General features: G+C 51.9%; 6 protein-coding genes across 6 annotated transcripts; 3 read left to right on the plus strand and 3 right to left on the minus strand.

The window, feature by feature from the left end:
* Positions 1–22: 22 nt before the first annotated feature.
* Positions 23–4,324, plus strand: P152DRAFT_414095 (uncharacterized protein). Its single transcript, XM_033677014.1, has 3 exons — positions 23–315; positions 366–3,458; positions 3,512–4,324. The coding sequence occupies exons 1-3, from the start codon at positions 238–240 to the stop codon at positions 4,067–4,069; spliced, it is 3,729 nt and encodes a 1,242-aa protein (XP_033535369.1). The 5' UTR covers positions 23–237; the 3' UTR covers positions 4,070–4,324.
* Positions 4,325–6,775: 2,451 nt separating this feature from the next.
* P152DRAFT_290021 (uncharacterized protein) lies at positions 6,776–7,771 on the minus strand. The gene has a single exon (XM_033675008.1). It carries the CDS (start codon positions 7,559–7,561, stop codon positions 7,019–7,021), a length of 543 nt encoding a protein of 180 aa, XP_033535370.1. The 5' UTR covers positions 7,562–7,771; the 3' UTR covers positions 6,776–7,018.
* A 1,657-nt stretch (positions 7,772–9,428) lies between these two features.
* P152DRAFT_290089 (uncharacterized protein) lies at positions 9,429–10,436 on the minus strand. The gene has a single exon (XM_033675009.1). The coding sequence runs from the start codon at positions 10,182–10,184 to the stop codon at positions 9,612–9,614; it is 573 nt and encodes a 190-aa protein (XP_033535371.1). The 5' UTR covers positions 10,185–10,436; the 3' UTR covers positions 9,429–9,611.
* Positions 10,228–12,654, plus strand: P152DRAFT_290094 (uncharacterized protein). The gene is made up of 3 exons (XM_033675010.1): positions 10,228–10,658; positions 10,708–11,554; positions 11,606–12,654. The coding sequence occupies exons 1-3, from the start codon at positions 10,362–10,364 to the stop codon at positions 12,478–12,480; spliced, it is 2,019 nt and encodes a 672-aa protein (XP_033535372.1). The 5' UTR covers positions 10,228–10,361; the 3' UTR covers positions 12,481–12,654.
* A 1,926-nt stretch (positions 12,655–14,580) lies between these two features.
* P152DRAFT_513127 (uncharacterized protein) lies at positions 14,581–16,161 on the plus strand. The gene is made up of 3 exons (XM_033682788.1): positions 14,581–15,395; positions 15,472–15,544; positions 15,594–16,161. The coding sequence occupies exons 1-3, from the start codon at positions 14,841–14,843 to the stop codon at positions 15,839–15,841; spliced, it is 876 nt and encodes a 291-aa protein (XP_033535373.1). The 5' UTR covers positions 14,581–14,840; the 3' UTR covers positions 15,842–16,161.
* An 848-nt stretch (positions 16,162–17,009) lies between these two features.
* On the minus strand, positions 17,010–18,646 carry P152DRAFT_290156 (uncharacterized protein). Its single transcript, XM_033675011.1, has 4 exons — positions 18,499–18,646; positions 18,229–18,371; positions 18,150–18,167; positions 17,010–17,613 (listed from the first exon to the last, which is right to left on the minus strand). The coding sequence occupies exons 2-4, from the start codon at positions 18,269–18,271 to the stop codon at positions 17,108–17,110; spliced, it is 567 nt and encodes a 188-aa protein (XP_033535374.1). The 5' UTR covers positions 18,272–18,371; positions 18,499–18,646; the 3' UTR covers positions 17,010–17,107.
* Positions 18,647–19,289: the final 643 nt, after the last annotated feature.

Raw genomic sequence — 19,289 nt, forward strand, 5'->3', positions numbered from 1 at the left:
ACCGTCATCACTTCCGATGAACCTCCAGGAATAAAGACTCGCTCATTGTCCGACTGCTATTTGCGCATACACTTACGTTTGTCATTCATCTCTGCGATATTCGTTTGGACTACATCGTTTGGAAACATCGAACTGGCGTCCTCATCTGTCTGTTTACACTTAACGCTGGAATCGTGCGCCATGCAATGAGTCCAGCATTACCGATCATTCAAACAAGAATTAGAGCAAAAGCCTGTTATGATGGCTCTCACCGCTCCGCCTCTCCCTATGCGGTTCCCATGTTGGTGTAGAGCCGTCTATTCATATGGAGGAGAGGTGCGTTTTACCTGGCGAACGAAAGTCCATTATCCTAACCCACTACGCAGACCAAACGTGACCTTGGCTTCATCGAAGGCGACTTAATAGAATGCCTCAATGCTGGCGACGGGTCCTGGTGGATGGGACGCTTACGTCGCGACAAACGAATGGTCGGCCTCTTCCCCTCGAACTTCGTCGAGGTCCTCGACGAGTCCTTCGCACCAAGTCCAATACCATCGCGAGATAGCGGAGGAAGCATCTCGCGAGCAAACAGTCCGAATCCGAGCAACCCCCAATCTACGCCACAGAAGTCGAAGAGTATGTTTCGGAAACCGTTCCAGGCGTATGCGGCGGCGGGGTCACCGAATCCAGAGGCCGCGGCACGGCAGACAATGACACCGCCAGGGAGCTTGAGATCGTCGCATAAACCGTTTTCGTCGATGAAGCGAGCGCAACCGCCTGGTGGGAGTCGAGCAACGTCACCGGCGCCGCCTACACCGTCGCTTAATGGCCCATCGCGGCTGGGCGCAGTATCTCCTGCTCCAAGCAGGTTTCAGTCACGGGCTGCGTCGCCTAACCCTGCTTATCAACCACATTTTCGAGCGGCCTCTCCTGCGCCTCCCTCATTTGCGCCAACATATTCTCGTGTGGCCTCTCCCAATCCTCACTCATTCGCTCAGACACATTCCCGTGCAGCCTCTCCCAACCCTCACTCATATGCCCGAACTCATTCTCGTGCAGCCTCTCCTAACCCACACGCATTTGCTCGACCGCATTCTCGTGGACCTTCTCCTCAACATTACTCATTTGCTCGACCGCATTCTCGCGCAGCTTCTCCTCAACCTTACCACATTGATGAACCTCCACCTCCTCCGCCACCTCATCGAGTCGCTTACAATCCGAGCCGTGCTCCTTCTCCAAGACCATTGTACACCAATGGATCACATACTCCTGAGATGTCAGGCTCACCGAGCAGAGACGGCTTCACACCTTCACCTCTCACAAGCGCCATGAATGATGTCATGTCCTCCCTCCACAATCTTGGTCGTCGGCAAAGCGACGTTGATACACCAAACGAGCCTCCCACACCACCAAATATCTGGTCTCCAGAGTCGTTCAATGTCATCTCACAGCAACAGACAAATAAGATACGTGCTCAGACATCCTTAGGAGTGTCCCTGCACGACACCAGCGCCTATGACGACGAAGGCTATGACGTGGACGATGAAAAGAACTACAATGCCGCTCCCAACGTCGGCAACTATGTTCAGCGTATGGAAGCGCGCCTCCGGAAACTCCACGAAGAAGAAGACCGCAAGCGTGAAGCGGCATCGCTCAACCCATCCTTCGCTCCCGAAGTCCCTCCCAAATCTCCGCGACCTGGCACTTCACACGGTTCACACGACGACTCACTCTCACGAAAGAGCTCCCGACGCTCCTTGCGCACCCGCAAATCGGCTTACGAACTCGGACACAAGATTGGTCGCACATTGACGCTGAAATCCACTGCCACCAACTCCACATCGAACAGCGCCAACACGAACGCAAGCAACAGCACCCATGCCACCAGCCAGAGTCTCATGAGTGGCTACTCCGCCACGGGAATGAGCGCCACCAGTGCCGGTAGCCTCGCACGACGACGCTGGCCCCTCGGAATCAGCCGCAGCAGACCAGGAAGCAGCGCGAGCCACCGCGACGCGCACACAAGCTTAGGGTTCAGCCAGTCGAGGCCACAGACACCAGTAACGGGAGTAACTTACCACTCCAGCCACAATTCCAGTCAACAAGAATGGAATGGGACAGAAGGGAGCAGCGTCCTCGGCGGATTAACTGCGCCGAAGGCCAAGAAGTCCGGGTTCCTGAAGAAGATGCTCGAGTCTAGCAAGACGGTCGCTGCGTCGGCCAGGAGCACGATCTCGTCCGCGCAGAGCATGAGCCGGCCTGGCTCGCGGCAGCAGAAGGTGTCAGCGATCCCGAATGGGATCACGGCAATTGCGGGAGGGACGGCGGCGACGCCGTCGAGGCCGACATCGAGCGCCGCGAGGGATATGGGGCTGGGGAATATGGTGGATTGGATGCAAGTGCGGCGAGATGTGAACCGGTCGAATTCACTAAGCAATAACGAGAGGGTGGAGAGGGCGGAACGATGCCAAATGTTAGATCTCGCGGTCATCTCGCCAGTGGAAACGCTGCTCCACTCGGTGGAAGGAGATGAAGGACTCGATGGGCTACCAATCCAAGAGCCAACCGACTTCGCGAGCTGCAACCTCAGCCTCGTTGACAAGACCGCACGGTTTGTCGCCAACCTACCCCCCATGACCAACGCCGCAAGCTTGGTCCAAGGCTACATCTGCCGCCCCTACCGCTCCGACGTGCAGCGCCTCCGCGCCATCTTCACCTGGGTGGCCGAGCGCATCGCCTGGGAAGAGGACTTCGACGGCGAGATCGACACGCGCCGCGTCATCCAAAGCAAGCGCGGTTGCACCGAGGAAATTGCGGTCCTCGTCATGGAAATGTGCGGTGCCGTCGGCATCCACGCGGAGGTGGTCCGCGGGTTCCTCAAGGCGCCGGGCGGGGAGCTCGATATCGATATGGTGGCGCGGCCGAATCATTGGTGGAACGCGGTGATTGTCGATGGGGAGTGGCGGCTGTTGGATTGCGCGCTGGCGAGCCCAACGAATCCGCGGAGAAGTCAGTACTCGAGCGCCGGATCGCAGGTGGCAGAGACGTGGTGGTTTTTGACGCGGCCTTCGGAGCTGTGCTACACGCATGTGCCGCTGCTCCCTGAGCAACAGCATATCTGCCCGCCGATGCCGCATGGTGTGCTCATGGCACTGCCGTGCGCGTCGCCGACGTACTTCAAGCACAAGCTGCATATCACCGAGTTCGACACTAGCCAGCTGCACCTAGAGAATCTGGAGATGGCACATATTCATCTCGAGGTGCCCGAGGATGTGGAGTGCGTAGCAGAGATTGAGGTGCGCGCATTCGCGCAAGATGTGGATGGCGACTTTTTCGAGAGCGGAGAAGTACATCGGAAGCCGGCTTTGGCGCAGGCGGACTGGGTGAATGGGCAGAAGCGGTATACAATTAAGGCACTTTTACCAGGGGATGAGGGACAAGGCGTACTGAAAGTCCATGCCGGCAAGCGCGGGCTCAAGGTAAGTTATCCAACCCTCCAAACACGCTCAATTCCTCTCACTAACTCCCCCAGCACTCCATAAAATCCAACCCCCACTCCCTTGCCCTCGCCCTCCCCCTCCGCCATACCGGCCAAAACCCCCCCTACGCCTTCCTCACCCGGCATCCCACTCCCCACGCCCAACGCCACGACCTCTACGTTGTCCAACCTCAATGCCACCGCCTCGCCTGCAACAACACCTTCGTCTTCTCCGTCCGCCAACACCCCTCCACCCTCCTCGCCTCCCCCAACCCGAACGTTGCCCCCTCCCGCGCCCCCTCGCCCAACCCCTTCGCCCGCCCCGCCTCCGCTATGAGCATGGCCAGCGTCTCCGCCGCCGGCAGCCAGTTCAGCCATCCGAGCACGTCGAGCGGCGGCGGTGGGGAGCGGAAGCCGGCGAAGTTGGCGGTGCAGAGTCCCGCGGGGAAAATCATTCGATTGACGAGACGGAGCGAGATGGGGGATGGGCAGTCGGCGGGGGGGACGTGGGAGACGGTGGTGAAGATTGGGGAGTTGGGGACGTGGAGGGGGTTGGTGTTGGCGGATCGGAGTGCGAGGTGGTGCGTGTTTGCGGAGTGGGAGTGTGTTTGAGGGTAAGGGGAGAAACTCATTGGACGTCTTGCGATTTTCAGCCGGGGGAGTTCTTGGTAATGGATGGGGGAGTTATGCGCTTTGAGAATGTTGGTTTGGTCTATGGTCTGTCTGGAGCATTTGGTGCGGTCATGGCATTCAGGGGCTGATGGCATCCAGAAAGTTATCCATCTTTTTCGGTTACGGAATGGCCGGTAGAGGCTGGATTAAATTTCAGATAGCAATCGTATGTGCCAATTCATAATGGCGTTCGACAAATCTAACCTGCTATCCTCAAACGTAATTACTCTCACTATGATACAATCCTAGCTCCATTTGTGGGCTCTAATTCCCTCTAGAATCGATCCTTTTCAATCCGCATGCAGGAATCTAAATACATAGACGAGCTTGATTCTTGTAAGAAGAACGGAAAGTTCGTCCTCTATGTGCTAAGTCTAGTTAGGTGTATCCTATCATAGCTCATAAGAGACCCCCGGCGCTATAATAATAAAGGTAATTTGATTTCCCCTAAAATGAGTTTAGTTTCCATAACCTTGTCAAGTTACATATTGTGTGCTCTAACAATAAGTTATTTGCTACTATGAGGATGTACATAGGACTTTTTGGAGTCATTGAAGGGGAACCAATCAGGCAACACTGATATGACTGAAATCCTTCGTGGGATAGTCAAATCACTTAGCTAGATATAGTCTGAAAAACAGTCTTCTCTAAATAAACCATGTTTGGAAACCCAATACTAGGTGTCAAATTCCTTGACGGGCAAGATTCAATGCAAATGAAGTTGTTGAATACAGCATCAATGGTGATTTCAACATTCTCCTGCTTCCCTATAGAAACAGCTTACGCCGAATCGTACAACATGCTCCAGTCCAACATCGCGCAAACGTGGCGTTACTTGATTCAGATGCATACGGAACCCTTTTGAACTATAGAGCCCGTGCTCAATTCACAAGCCAACAGACCCCGCGGATTCGCTTGCTGCTCACGGATGAGCTGCTGATGCACCGTCCTAGGGGGGTTGTCCTCATTGTATATTGCATGGTATTTGTGGGATTTTTCTTTCGTCGTCAGAACGGTCAGTCCGAGATGCGGATATGGCAACTGTACTATTCCTAGTCGTTTGAGGGTGGAGGAACCGATCGAACTGATCACTTTGTGGTTGCTTAATATGGGAATTTAGCGGTTGGTTTCCGGTTCTTCCGGAGGTTGTAGTTATGGTCAGCCGGATTGCCTGATCGCATATCTGGATCCGGCTCCTATATGTTCGGGTTCCTATTAGTAGCCACATCAGGATGAGATGTCTGCAAATGGGGTTTGATGTTCGATTACACGTACCTTGTCGATCAGCATTCTTCCCATCATCGACCGTACTTCCGTACCCATGATTGGTATTTGCAACCCCATTGATGCGTTATTTCGTTCGAGTTCACGAACTCTTTGCCGTTGTTCTTGCATCTTTTCTTCGAGCTCGCCCATTCTTTGCTGTTCTATTTGAAATTCCAGCAAACCAGCTCTCCACAGGGCTTCCTAATCCTATAGTTTCTGGACCTTCGCTTCAAGCAGGTCCGTTTCTCCTCGGCGGCGCTCTATTTTGCCATGCATCCTCTCGGCCAAGCCTGTAAGGTTTTCAGTGCCACGCTTATGCGCCCGAAGATGCTCTTCGGCAGCCTCAGCTAAAGCGGATGAAGATGACATTACGAATTTCAGTGGACAGACAAGAGTGAGGAGTTCTGCAGAAAATATGATACTGGGGTCATTAAAGTAGTTTTTTCTCCTCGTTAGATAAGTAGAGATAAACAACTGAAGATCAAAGGATCAATGTCGATGGCGAAGAGGGACACGAGTGGCTATGGAAGGAGCTGTAAACGCAAGACTTCATTGTACGACATGACAACCGTCCGAGTCGGTCGATGATCGGGTAAGTCGCACCCGTCGTCCTACAATGGCAGTTAACATGAAAACAAAACAAAAAGATTCACACGACCCATCGGGTAGACTCATCCCAGCGGATTAATGTTCATATCCGACTCTTCAGAAGCTCACAACTTGAAACAGATCTGTCATGATAGTAGTGGACACCGCCATCCTAGGAACTCCTGGCGCCATGTACACGTAGTATACCAACCAAGCAATATCCCAGTCCCATCAAACCTGCTTCAACCAAACACCGACCAGCGAACTGCATGTATGTCTGGCGCAGTACCAGACTTCGAGCACTCAGTCACCAGCGATAAGATAGCCAAAGCAAGCGGAACCAGGCGTCTCAACATCAAACCCCCAGGTATGTTATCTTACCAGACGCTGCGGGGGCATAACACAGAGTCGGAGCGAGAGCCGGCAGAGTTTCCGAAAGCCACGTCCTCAACAGCGATCGCGGATTCGGTGGCCATTATTGAATCTCCTGTGGACGGAATCATCGCCGGGAATTGCAGAAACATAGAACCAGAGCCCGAGATGCGTTAGGTATCAGAAGCCGCGTGTGTAACCAAGTTCAGCACCGAGATACCTATATGGAAATGTCTAAGTCAAGGTCCCGAAAGCCATAACCTCAATAGCTACAGTAACGGGGATGCGTCGGCCACGATTGAATTTCTTGTGAGGGTAGCCGTCGCCGGGATTGAAAGAATTTCAATGTCGCTCACTGCACTGCACAATACCATTCACCGTATAATGATATCGACGAAACACCAACAAGCAAATAGAAGATAGACGGAGTGGGAACCGTAATAGGTAAGACATCTTCTAGATGACACCAGTAATTCGAGAAGCAGAAGAATATAAAGAAAATCAACTGTAACAAAAGCCGTACGAACTTGCAAAGGGCATTCTTGTGCTGGTTCGGGAGTCAACTGGGGGGGCTAAATGGTACGCAGTATAAAATCGAGTGTTCTTAATAAAGATAACGTGTAAAACTAGTCCAGAGCACCTCCTATTCCTTGACTGATGCATCTACAATAGAAGAAATGGACAATCCTTCACCTTTATCCTCCACCCTTCCTGCATGGAATCGCACAATTTTGGAATCATCTCATTAAAGGGGTCCAATGGGATATTTCCATCCCGAAGGGAACGAAAGACGACAAGAGCCGGAAAGCAACGATTGAGAGTTTTCGACACCGGGGAATATGCTTCAGGACCATCAAGGATCAATGCCTTCCTCTGATTGATGAGACCCAAGAAGATGAAGTTGTTGAATATCAAACAGGATGTCAATATTCTCCTGCATCTGCTGTGGAGACGATTAATTGACAGCGATTCATAGGGCACCGGAGCTAAGCGTGTGGCAGTGCTCGCAGATCTTGCCCAACACAGCCATCTATGTTCTATAGAACAGAAGCACGCGTCGCAAATCTCAAATCGATCTATTATCGATTCAAGCACTTCAAATATTGACGACACAGGCAGTAACCGGCTGTCAATCGCGAAACAGCGCGCCAACAGCAGCAAGGGCCGAAAAATATGTATCCCCAGCCACATCATAGATCCTGTCATCCTGCAAACATGTTCTGCACGGAGCGCCAACTTCAAGGAATTGGACGGTTTGAGAGATCGCAAATCATTTCCTGGTCTGTCTCAGTAGCGCCACGAAACCCACAAAATCTTTATGGCAGGATTAAATGTCAGATATGTCAAGTTTTAGCAGCTACGTATTATGCATGTTTTCAGCTGCGAACTAAGAACGTCCGGGCAGCGGAATAGACAGTGCCCTTGCATACATCCCTTCCTTTGGGATGACGCCCGATGACTGATGAGGGATACTGGATACCACCGAGGATCGAGCAACGTTGATATTTAGCTGCTTGTGGGATCTTCATATTCTTAAATGATCAAGTAAGACGTACCCCGTACGACGAAGCTTATGGCAGAGCGAAGGAACCCGGCAGGAGGATGCCGTGTTACGGAGCTTGTTGCTTACTACCGGACAGAGCCGAAACTAGCATCTTCTGACATCCTATTTCCAAGCCCGCGGATCCTTTGTTATTTCGTGGTCAGTCGTTCATTCCAGAATGTCTTTCCACAACTCCGTAAGCGCCGCAGCTGTGCTCTCGTACCTCAGCACCAGTGCAGCCAGCCGTTCCAAACCCGCCATTCCAAAACAGACGTTGAGTAGTGGAACCTCCTCACAGCTGAAAAAATCATGTGCCCCTTTGTTAGAATGCTAATCCTGAGCGGTTGAATCCCTACCACCAACCTTTCTGTTGGACGTTGCCATTGCGTAAGCCTATTTTAAGAAGCGTGGCTAAGCATGTGGATTGGGGCGACCCCCCTGCCCTGCTCCTCTCACTATCGGTGGTTCATTGGATGGACTGGCAGGCGGGTACGAAACAAGTGTCTCTCCGGGCGTCGCACATAATTGGGAGACGACTTGAAACATTGAAGGGGAGTCAGGGTCATAGATTCGGTCGAAGACAAAGGAATAAACAGGGCGACTGATGGTGGTGAGGCAGGTGGGAAGAGATGAGAGTGGGTTATTAAACTTATGGGGGATGAAGGGGAGGAATCAAGAAACGGATGTTTGAGTGGGAGTTGTTGCCTTGTTGGTCTGGTGGATGAGTTGGTGAAATTTCAGGAGGAAGCGCGCAGAGCGGAAGTGCAGATGGAGATGGAGATGAAACCCTGACACGGTTTACACAGCCCACTGGGCCAATAGAACCGCCAAGTTAGGGGGGCAAATGTGGAATTTACAGTATATTACAGTATATTACCGTATTGCTGCCCTGATTGGTATTAATCCCTTCCTGTGGAGGTGCAGGGATCAAAATCTTCACCTCCTCCACCTCCACTTCAACAATTCAAAGGGGGCACTACTGCGTAGTAAACGTTCGAAACATCCGCCATGCCGGTAATCCGTATTCTTACCTATCCGCTAATGCAAATGTGCTACAACGTTACACCATTATCCAACCAGAGCAATAGCACCATATCCAACCCTCCCTACCCATCCCAGCTCACGTTCGTTGCTTTTCGCATTGCTTAGTGCCCATCCCATCACCAGCATCCGAACCCATCGAGCCGGCGGGCAACACTAACCTCCAAAGATCGCGTGTAACAAGAAACACCCCCTGTTGGCCCTGTACCGCTTTGTGTCTTTGGTGTCTTGGGCTCTTTCCGCGCATCCACTTGGTTTTATCCGTCATCATCCCCTCCAGGAAACTCGGCCATCGATCTTTCCTCATTACCGTAACCTTTCCCAAGCGTTACCTGAACCTCCTCCTGTCCTCCCCTGAATTTCGGATAGCACGTTCTTATTCTCGCTCCGTCCATCGTTGCGGGTTTGGCCATCATCATCACGTTCGTTTCTTCATCACCGACGGTGTTAACGACCCGTCTACCCCCTTCAACACCGCGCGTCTGCTGGCAGAACTCCGGAATCGATACTTCAAACTACAATCCACCCCCCCATCCTCCTCAAACATGGCATACAGGGGTCAAGGCCAACCGGGCTACGACGCACATGGTAATAATGTACGTGTATCTCCCTCGCGGATGAAATTGGTGAACCCACAGTTCCCCTATTTTCTATTCAACGACCCTTCAATCTTCATACACCATCGATCCTCAGAAACGCCCTCCTCTCGGACCACGTCCGCTGATGTCCTTCCCACAGCAATACCCGCCGCCTCATAATCGCCACGACTCCTCCGAGGGCGAAGACGAGCAGTCGCTCCTCCACCGCGATCCCACCGGCATGCGTTCCCACAACATCCCTCCTCAAGATCCCACCTACCGCCTGCAAACCACCACCCCCTCCGAGCGCCCGACCTCCGCTTACTCCCTCACCGAGACTTACGCCGACAGCGCCTACACCCACACCACCACCCCGCCCGTTCCGTTCAACGAGCAATATGGCGTCGGCAGCCCAGGCACTCCCCCGGTCCCACCGTATGCGGGAGACCCGTACAACCGCAACGAGACCGCAAGCGTGGAGGCGTTTCGGCAGCGGCAGCAACCGCCGAAAGCGTCCGGAGGGTTGCAGCGGAACGCGACGAGGAAGGTCAAGTTGGTGCAGGGGGCGGTGTTGAGTGCGGATTACCCCGTGCCCAGCGCGATTCAGAATGCGATCCAAGCGAAGTATCGGAACGATTTGGAGATTGGGAGCGAGGAGTTTACGCATTTGAGATGTACGTGCACCCCGTGAAAACCATGATGAGGAGGCGATGGGATCGTAGAAGGGACAGACAGGTGGCGTGGTGGACGAGAATGCTGGCTAACATCGGGTTGAATAGACACTGCAGCGACTTGTGATCCCAGCGAGTTCACGCTGAAGAATGGGTATAATCTTCGAGCGAACATGTATAACCGACACACCGAGTTGCTGATCGCCATCACCTACTACAACGAAGACAAGACCCTCACCGCGCGAACCCTGCACGGTGCGATGCAGAACATTCGAGATATTGTCAACCTGAAGAAATCCGAATTCTGGAACAAGGGTGGTCCGGCATGGCAAAAGATCGTAGTGTGCTTGGTTTTCGATGGAATCGACCCGTGTGACCAGGGCACATTAGATATCCTTGCCACCATTGGTATTTATCAGGATGGTATCATGAAGAGGGATATTGACGGACGTGAGACGGTTGCGCACATTGTAAGGAACTTATTTGAGGACACGGTTCGGGATGCTGACGCAAATCCAGTTCGAATACACCACCCAGCTCTCCGTCACCGCCAACCAGCAACTCATTCGACCACACGACGACAGCGCTAGCACGCTTCCTCCGGTCCAGATGATGTTCTGCTTGAAACAAAAGAACAGCAAGAAGATCAATTCCCATCGCTGGCTCTTCACCGCATTCGGCCGCATTCTCAATCCGGAAATCTGCATCCTCCTCGACGCTGGTACCAAACCCGGCACCAAGTCCCTCCTGGCCCTCTGGGAAGCCTTCTACAACGACAAGGACCTCGGCGGCGCATGCGGAGAAATCCACGCCATGTTGGGTCGCGGCTGGCGCAACCTGGTCAACCCGCTGGTGGCTGCCCAGAACTTCGAGTACAAGATCTCGAACATCCTCGACAAGCCGCTCGAGTCGTCGTTCGGCTACGTCAGCGTGCTGCCCGGCGCCTTCTCCGCGTACCGGTACCGCGCCATCATGGGCCGTCCGCTGGATCAATACTTCCACGGCGACCACACGCTCTCGAAGATCTTAGGGAAGAAGGGGATCGAGGGCATGGGTATCTTCAAGAAGAACATGTTCTTGGCTGAGGATCGGATCCTGTGCTTCGAGCTGGTGGCCAAGGCGGGGTCGAAGTGGCATCTTTCGTACGTCAAGGCCTCGAAGGGTGAGACGGATGTGCCTGAAGGTGCGGCGGAGTTCATCGGACAGCGACGTCGTTGGTTGAACGGATCGTTCGCGGCGAGCATTTACTCGCTCATGCACTTTGGCCGGATGTACAAGTCGGGCCATAATCTGATCCGCATGATTTTCTTGCACATCCAGCTTCTTTACAATATCGTCTCGGTCATTCTCTCCTGGTTCATGCTTGGTAAGTTTTTCTCCCAGGGGTTGATTTCGACATGTACTGATTGAGTCGCAGCATCCTACTGGCTCACCACCGCGGTCATCATGGACCTCGTCGGCACTCCCTCGGACAATAACCAACAGCAAGCCTGGCCGTTCGGCAACACCGTCACGCCCATCTTCAACACGGTCCTCAAGTACATCTATCTCGCCTTCGTCCTGCAACAGTTCATCCTCGCGCTCGGCAACCGTCCCAAAGGCTCCCGCATCTCCTACATGATCTCCTTCGTCGTCTTCGCTCTCATCCAGCTCTACATCATCGTCCTCTCCATCTTCCTCGTCGTGCGCGCTCTCACCAAGTCCAAAGCCCCCGAAATGGACGATCTCGGCTCCTTCTTCTCCCAAGACTCCGCTGGCGTCATCCTAATCGCCCTCGCCGCCACCTTTGGCCTCTGGTTCCTCGCCAGCTTCCTTTACCTCGACCCCTGGCACATGTTCACCTCCTTCCCGCAGGCCATGCTGCTCATGCCCTCGTACGTCAACATCCTCAACGTCTACGCCTTTTCCAATTGGCACGACGTTTCCTGGGGTACCAAGGGCGCCGACAAGGCCGACGCCCTCCCCTCCGCGAAAACCGAGAAGGGCGGCGACGGGAAGCATCAAATCATCGAGGAAATCGACCTGCCGCAGGCCGACATCGACAGTCAGTTCGAGGCGACCGTCAAGCGCGCCCTCGCACCGTATGTGGCGCCCCCAGAGGACACGGAGAAGACGCTCGAGGACGGGTACAAGAGCTTCCGCACGAAGTTGGTGACGATATGGATTTTCTCGAACGCGACGTTAGCCGTGGTGATCATGAGCGACAACTTCGACAAGTTCGGGTTTACGGTATGTTTTTTGCTTCCGTCCTATTCCATCCCCACTGGGGTGGTTCGATGGCTCGTATACTAATGACTGCCAATAGTCCGGTGCCTCCCAACGTACCGCCCGCTTCTTCCAGGCGCTGCTCTGGGCCACCGCTGGCCTGTCGATCATTCGCTTTATCGGATGCATAGTCTTCTTGAGCAAGACCGGGTTGATGTGCTGCTTTGCTCGGCGTTAAATCCGCGGAATCTAACGTCGAACGCCCATCTGCGGTCATCTCCATACGTTTTGCCAGTTCGTACCCGTTGTGGTTTCCGAGTCGCCAGATCATATACCTCTCAGCGAGGGATATACCTCCCGAATGGCGTTGTTTTTACATAGTGTTTTTCGGATCTTCATATTTGTTTGTGGAATGAGGAGGATAAGGAAAATGTATGGTTAGTAGGGACTTAAAACAGATCAATTACACGTATCTTATAGCTCTGAAGACTCCCCTTCTTGAACTTCGTCGTCGATCCGTAGAACTATCAGTGAACGGATATTCGGCCTGTGCCTTCAAAGGGAAAATTGGAAATAAAGAGATATTCTGGGCTTACCATCGGGTTCCACCATGCCCCTCTGTGCTATCTAGACCCACTCGCTCCTATTCCAAATCACCCCAAATATACAAGATCCATACCGACCTTGGTACAACTCATCAATCGCGCGTCTCTGAGTTCTATCACAACCCTCATGTGGGCCTCCGTGCTGCTCGATCGCTATGAAATCGTAATCGAAGTCCAGAAGTCCAGCGATACCTACATCCAGTTATCGGTCAACAAAGGCATAGTTCTTGGTGATGACGTTGCCTCCGTAGTAGGTTCGACGCCGCGCTTTCTTTGACCGGATTAAGCTTTGGCGAGGTAGACATTATCAGTGCCTCAACCTCATCCCCGAGGTTGTTAGGGGCGGTAAAACAAAGACGGTGGTTATCGTAGTCCGCGTTATTATAGAGCGTCTTGATGATTCACGACTGGGTTGTTGATGAAGTAAAAGTGAGATACATTGCGAAAGTTGTCGACAATGGGTTGGGAGTTATCGTGGTCAGTGTCCCTAATGGCCATAGTGGAAGTATGAATTGGCAAGGGCATGTGCGTATACCGCTGGATCCACTGATTTCCAAATAGCCGGATGGATGTAGACATCGCCACCGGCTTCGTTTCCTGGCGGGTTGCCATCTGATCCAGTGCAGCTGTTGTACACTGCACAGTGACCTGACGATGATCCGCAGTAAGCTAGATGCATTAACAGCCACCAAAGGGACCATTGTCATTGCATATTGTCCCGTTGAATTGTGTCCCGAATTGACTATGGTCTCGTGGGGAAATATGTCTGGAGTACTTCCACGGTGACGGATGAGCCTTCGCCGCCCCCCAAGTTGTGCCAGGGAAATCTTAACTTCCAACGCCGGAGTCAAAGCAAATGTTCCATATCTAAAGCCATCGGGTTAAAACAGTTTAGATGTACTAGTACAATTTCCATGCCATGGTCCGCCCAAGTATCGGCTGGTGGCATAGGATAGCTTGCGAGCTAGAGATTTTTCATCGTCGTATCCAATCCACCAGTCATCCTAAGTCATCTACAGCATCATTGGGTCTCCATAAGTTAGCACGTCAAGAGATCATACTTCTTGCGTTTGAACACAGCGGCGAGGAAGCAGACGGATGGTAAGAGAGGTAGCTCGAAGCCCATTCCGGGTGGCATGAGTGCATGATACTCAAGAAAGCGTGCAAGTCCAGAACTAAATGCTGATAGAGAACCCGAAGTGTTGCATTCGACCGTGTCTTACAAACCGTAAGGCACGGAAGATCCGATGCCATGTCATGAAAATCGCAGCTTTCAGTGAAAATCTAGAGGACATCGTACGGTAAGACTACCATTTTAATGTTTAAACTACAAGAATTTCAACAAGTCTCAAAAGAACAAAGACAGAATCTTTAGGCGGTATTCAGCTGCATAGTAGATGGGTGAAGGATGCGGAAAAGGTTGTTGGGATGGAGCTGCAGTCTGGGCAAACATATGCCCCTGTGCGGCGAAGTCATGCCGCGCGACAGTCTCGGACAAAGATTAAGATGCTCTTGATCTCTTTGAGATGGTGGTTGCTTGCGAGGATTCATTCAAAAATAACTAGCTGACTTAGTTACTTGTCTGATATTCCTTGCGTCTTGAACTCTTGATTGTTAAAAATGCATAGAGTTGACAGGGTAGATGATGTCTCCACTACTCCTCCACTAATTACTGCTACAGCTATACCGTACCGCACTGCGATACAGGGTAAGGCATCGACTTTCGCTCCCCACCAGACAGCACTTCGTTCCCTTCAAGTCCTCGAGGATATAAGGTACCTGTAAATGCATGCCATCGTCGATTAGCATCATGAATTGCCTCCAGTATTTGAATTGATCACCATGGCCCAAAATAGCCCTGCAACGCAACCGCCAACCCACCTCATCATCCTCTGCTGCCACGCTATCTTCAACCCCTCCCTCCCACACGCAGACCCGTATAACGCCGACCACTGGCATCTCGCCCCTTTCCAGAAACCCGCCGAACATCTGACGTTCTGCCAGCACTTGCTTGTCTCTCTCTTCCATCTTGACTTGCTCAACCGCGCTTCCCCAGGCAGTACTGCGCTCGTCATCTCTGGCGGGCGGACGAGGCGGTCAGAAGGCCTGCGGGGAAGTGAGGCGAGGGGTTATTGGGCGGTTGCGGAGAGGCTGGGGTGGTTGGATGGGAGGGGGGAGCTGGTGGCTTCAACGGAGAGCGGGGATGGTGGAGATGTGAAGGTGGTGGGCGGTTTGGGGGAGAAACGAGGCGTTAAAGTCATGCCAATGCTAGAAGAACTGGCGACAGATAGTTATCAGAACCTGTTGTTTTCGATCTTAATATTCATGAGACAGTTTGGGAACCCACCTGAAGCCATCACTGTAATTACTCACGCGTTCAAGGAGCAGCGGTTCTTGGTACGTCCGAACTCGTTCTTGTGCTTCTGAGATGAATCCATCTAAGGCTGATCTAATCGACCGTCATCGGAAATAGAAATACCACGGTCCAGCCATCCAATGGCCTCAGGGTCGACTCAACGTCATCGGGGTAAATCCGCCTCAAACTGGTAAGTGTGGCATGTGTCCTTGAATTTTGCAGTCCCTAACAGTCTCCAGCAAGCCAACATGACTTTAACCAACGGGGAGAGCTTGAGAATGGCTTAAGTCGATGGGAGCAGGATTTGTATGGCTCGGGAGACGTGCTGGCGTCAAAGAGAGCGCAGCGAGGGTGGGATGCAGAAGCATTGAAGGAAGTGGAGAGTTTGGTGGATGATCCGAGAGTCGGTGGGCTGCTGCATTGGGATGGGGGACGTGATGGTAAGGAGATCTACAGCGAAGTGCTGCCTTGGTCGGAGGATAGGTAGTGCATGGCTCTTTGCGCACTCGAATGCGGTCTCATGGCGATCTTGGGCGCTGAGATGACTGCGTTTGCTCCGAAGTACGGAGCGTAGTTAGCTGGTGCCGGGTTAGAATGATATAGGTATCATCACTACGAAGGTGGAAGGGTATGGGTACCTTGTTGAGATCTGTTTACCTTCACGGACCCGGAAGGAATACAAGATTGGCAGAACTAGGATCGCTAGGCCAAAGAGAGGAAGCATCCAGCGAAAATATAGCTGCCGATAACTTTCATCGGGGCAAACAATCACTTGAGAAGTCACGCAAGATTCACAAAGGACACCATGATGGAAGCTCAGAACTTCGTTATTCATTGATTCTATCGACATTCCCATCGAAGTCGTTCCTGTGTCGTGACCCATTTTAGTTGATTTCCGCGAGAAGCAAGGCAAGGCATAGCGAATCGCAAGGGGAGAACAAAGCGCATTACTCAAGTAAGCTAAGTTGCGAAGTGACCCATTCCACCCGTGTCTGAGAGCCATCGTCCGTTGTCTCGTAGACGTCAATCCTCCTGCCGCTTCTGAACCTGGTGTTGTGAACTTCGTATGGTTATGAAAAGAAAGACAAAGGGGAGTGTTGCTCTGAACCGTTGCTGGGAATCCGTGTGTGCGATGAAAGAAAAGGAAAACGTCGACGGTAGCGTCGTCTCTTACGTCTTGGAGGGGTATTGGTGTAAGTGATGTTATGGTTTACTGCAAAAAGGCAGTTTCGGGATCAGTTCCCCAAGACGATATAGAGACGTTCATGGTGTGCGATGGTGAATGATTCTCGCAACCTTCAATGTTCGGTAGGCCGGATTCAGGTATTTGATCCATCAGTGTGGGAAGAATCCGTCAACTCGGAAGAGCAGTTATCCAGCGGCGAGCAAAAAGCGAATGGAAAGCAAACCGGGCCGAGAAGCAAAAAAATCAAATGCGCGGAGTGGATGTGAAGCGCGCCGTGTAGTTTCAGAAAACCACTTCCGATTCTGTGAAAAGGAAAAATCTCGCCGAGAGAATTGTGTTGGGGGAAGTGGTGTTGCTCGGGATTTTGGGTAGGTAGGGTTCGACCTTGGGGATTCCGGGGGCGTAGTGATGTTGTGAATTCTGGAGGGTGATGTGCCGCGCTGACCGAGTCGAGCTGCTGATCGCCGCATGAGGATTCTGGTGAAGAAGTTCGAGTCTATTCCATCATGAGGCCACCGCTGTGACATGAGATGACCTAGGGTTATGCGGCGATGAGCTCGTCACCGCTCACCACGCTGTGCCCTGTCGAGAACCGTGCTGACTGAACGAAGGCTCCTTTCCAATGCCGAGGCCGCGGAGGTGCTTCTGGACGTCCTCCAGGTCGTTGTCCGCGCTCTGGTTCGTATGCTGGGACTGGGGGTACCCGTACGACGCTGAGCTTGGGAAACTCCCGAACGCGATACGTCCCCCCAACCCAGGAGATTGTTGACCGGCGGGAGCGAACGAGGCGGCGGCGGGAGCGAACGAAGGGACGGCATGGCTGTGTCCGGCAGGCATGTAGGGAGACGACGGCCCGGTATTGGCAGGGTGGACCGTGGAACTCTGGCCGTTCGCATACCCAGCGTAGTTCTGGTATTGGCCGAAGGACATGGCCGGCGGCGCATAAGGGCCGTAGAACGGCCCCGCGCCCGGCGTGTCGAAGGCCTGATGAAAGAACGCTGGATAGTTGTGGAAGCGCACTGCTTCCTCTTCCACCCGGCGCTTTTCATCAGCCAAACCACGATGCGCCCTCTCTATAGACGAAAAGTTAGCTGATGATCATAATGGAAAAACAAGTATGATATGTATAGAAGAGATATTTGGCAGAAGCAGTTTACATTTTTGGGAAAAGGCATTACAGAATGAAAAGTTAATCACCCTGCCGACCATGTTCGGCAAAGGCGTTGCTTGCCAGGAAGTGAAACGTGTTTTGGTGCGCTTGAGCGCAGATGAAATGTAGGAAGACGGAGCAGACCCGGTGAAGGTTGTGTGAACACAAGTACAAGTTCTGAGCAAGAAACTGAGCGAACTATGGTGAAACCAAGCTAGATGAAGTCCATGGGAGGGGATGGGAAGTGAGTCGAGGATAGGTGATGAGGACGTTGAAGAGAAAAAGAAGCAGAGAATGCTTTGATGTTTGCAAGAGAGAAATACTGTTGCTCCAGGAAAGTGGGAAAGTGGGAAAGTGGAAAGGAATTTAGGTACGGAGCAACACAAAAATTGGCGAACAAGAGTTTGCGAAAGGCAGCAAGTTAGAAGAAAGACATCGGAAGGAAAGAAGAATACGGACCGCTGGGTCGAGGACCAGCTGAAAGAAATCATTTAGTACCAAGCATGAAAGGAAACTGATTGGAAGACTTGACACTTACGCTCAGCCATGATGGCAAATGATGCCGGGTTGATCGCCGACATCCAGATGCGAGTCTTGAAGGCTCGGAACAATGCGTTCACCAGCGTGTTGAAGTCTATGTACTTCTCCGCGAAGTAATAGAATGTGAGTTTTCTATAATCACTATATTGATATAGTCGTTAATATAAAATCAATCCAAAAGGTTGAATTCTAATGGACTGTGGATGGTGAGGAGGGGAGGATGCTATATACTAAAAAGGGAGGTGAGGAAGGAAAGGATGCGAAATACATTATAAAGGAGGAGAGCGTGAGTGTGTTAAAAAGAAAAGGATGCGAAATGCAATATAAAGAAGGAGAGTAAAGGAGAGGAGGAGAGTAAGAAAGGAAGGAAAAGATGCAAAATGCATTTAAAACATTAAAATGACAAGGAGAGAGGGAGTAAGAAACGAAACTATACTATATTCTAAGGGATGGAAGTGAAGGAGGAGAGGATTATATACTGAAACAGAGGGGGATAGACTATATATAATAAAGAAGGGGGGGGATTCTGCATTGCGAAGACGGCCATGACCGCAATGACGGCGATGTCGGAATGAAGCCAAGGGAAGAAATGGGAGGAAGAACTGGTGGTGAAACTGAATGAAGCAGGAAAGGAAGGAAAAGGACCTCAGGTAGGAGTCACGGGAATGACAATGACATCGCCGTCACATGAAAGGGATGGGCCTTATCATGTGAGGTCGAGTCATGTGAGGTTTGGGTCAGGTGACAGTGTGACTGGTAGGGCTGGACACGAATATTCGATTACGAATATTCGTACGAATATTCGTAGTCGAATACGAATAAAATTTAGAATTTCCGCTTACTAATATTCGTACGAATAATATTCGCATTATTCGTAATTATTCGTAATTATTCGTAAATCTCTGAAGCTATTTCCATGTATCTCGCAGCATCATAAGACGCCTCATAGTCTCTGCACTCATTGAGCTCCTCCGCACTCCTAAGAGATCTCTTCCCCCACTGAACAGTCTTTCGACTGATACCCCAGATGCTGGTATAGCCAAATAATCTCTGGCAGCT

This window comes from Eremomyces bilateralis, assembly GCF_010015585.1.
Source record: "Eremomyces bilateralis CBS 781.70 unplaced genomic scaffold P152scaffold_6, whole genome shotgun sequence".
Taxonomy (NCBI): Eukaryota; Fungi; Ascomycota; class Dothideomycetes; order Eremomycetales; family Eremomycetaceae; genus Eremomyces; species Eremomyces bilateralis.

Coding starts and splice junctions, on each gene's coding strand:
- P152DRAFT_414095 (XM_033677014.1), top strand. CDS start 238: ATGATGGCTCTCACCGCTCCGCCTCTCCCTATGCGGTTCCCATGTTGG. Junction 316..365: donor TCTATTCATATGGAGGAGAG/GTGCGTTTTACC, acceptor CCCACTACGCAG/ACCAAACGTGACCTTGGCTT. Junction 3,459..3,511: donor CCGGCAAGCGCGGGCTCAAG/GTAAGTTATCCA, acceptor TAACTCCCCCAG/CACTCCATAAAATCCAACCC.
- P152DRAFT_290021 (XM_033675008.1), bottom strand. CDS start 7,561: ATGACAGGATCTATGATGTGGCTGGGGATACATATTTTTCGGCCCTTG.
- P152DRAFT_290089 (XM_033675009.1), bottom strand. CDS start 10,184: ATGCGTAAACTCCTCGCTCCCAATCTCCAAATCGTTCCGATACTTCGC.
- P152DRAFT_290094 (XM_033675010.1), top strand. CDS start 10,362: ATGTATAACCGACACACCGAGTTGCTGATCGCCATCACCTACTACAAC. Junction 10,659..10,707: donor GTGAGACGGTTGCGCACATT/GTAAGGAACTTA, acceptor ACGCAAATCCAG/TTCGAATACACCACCCAGCT. Junction 11,555..11,605: donor TCTCTCCTGGTTCATGCTTG/GTAAGTTTTTCT, acceptor ATTGAGTCGCAG/CATCCTACTGGCTCACCACC.
- P152DRAFT_290156 (XM_033675011.1), bottom strand. CDS start 18,271: ATGTCGGCGATCAACCCGGCATCATTTGCCATCATGGCTGAGC.
- P152DRAFT_513127 (XM_033682788.1), top strand. CDS start 14,841: ATGGCCCAAAATAGCCCTGCAACGCAACCGCCAACCCACCTCATCATC. Junction 15,396..15,471: donor TCAAGGAGCAGCGGTTCTTG/GTACGTCCGAAC, acceptor CATCGGAAATAG/AAATACCACGGTCCAGCCAT. Junction 15,545..15,593: donor GGTAAATCCGCCTCAAACTG/GTAAGTGTGGCA, acceptor AACAGTCTCCAG/CAAGCCAACATGACTTTAAC.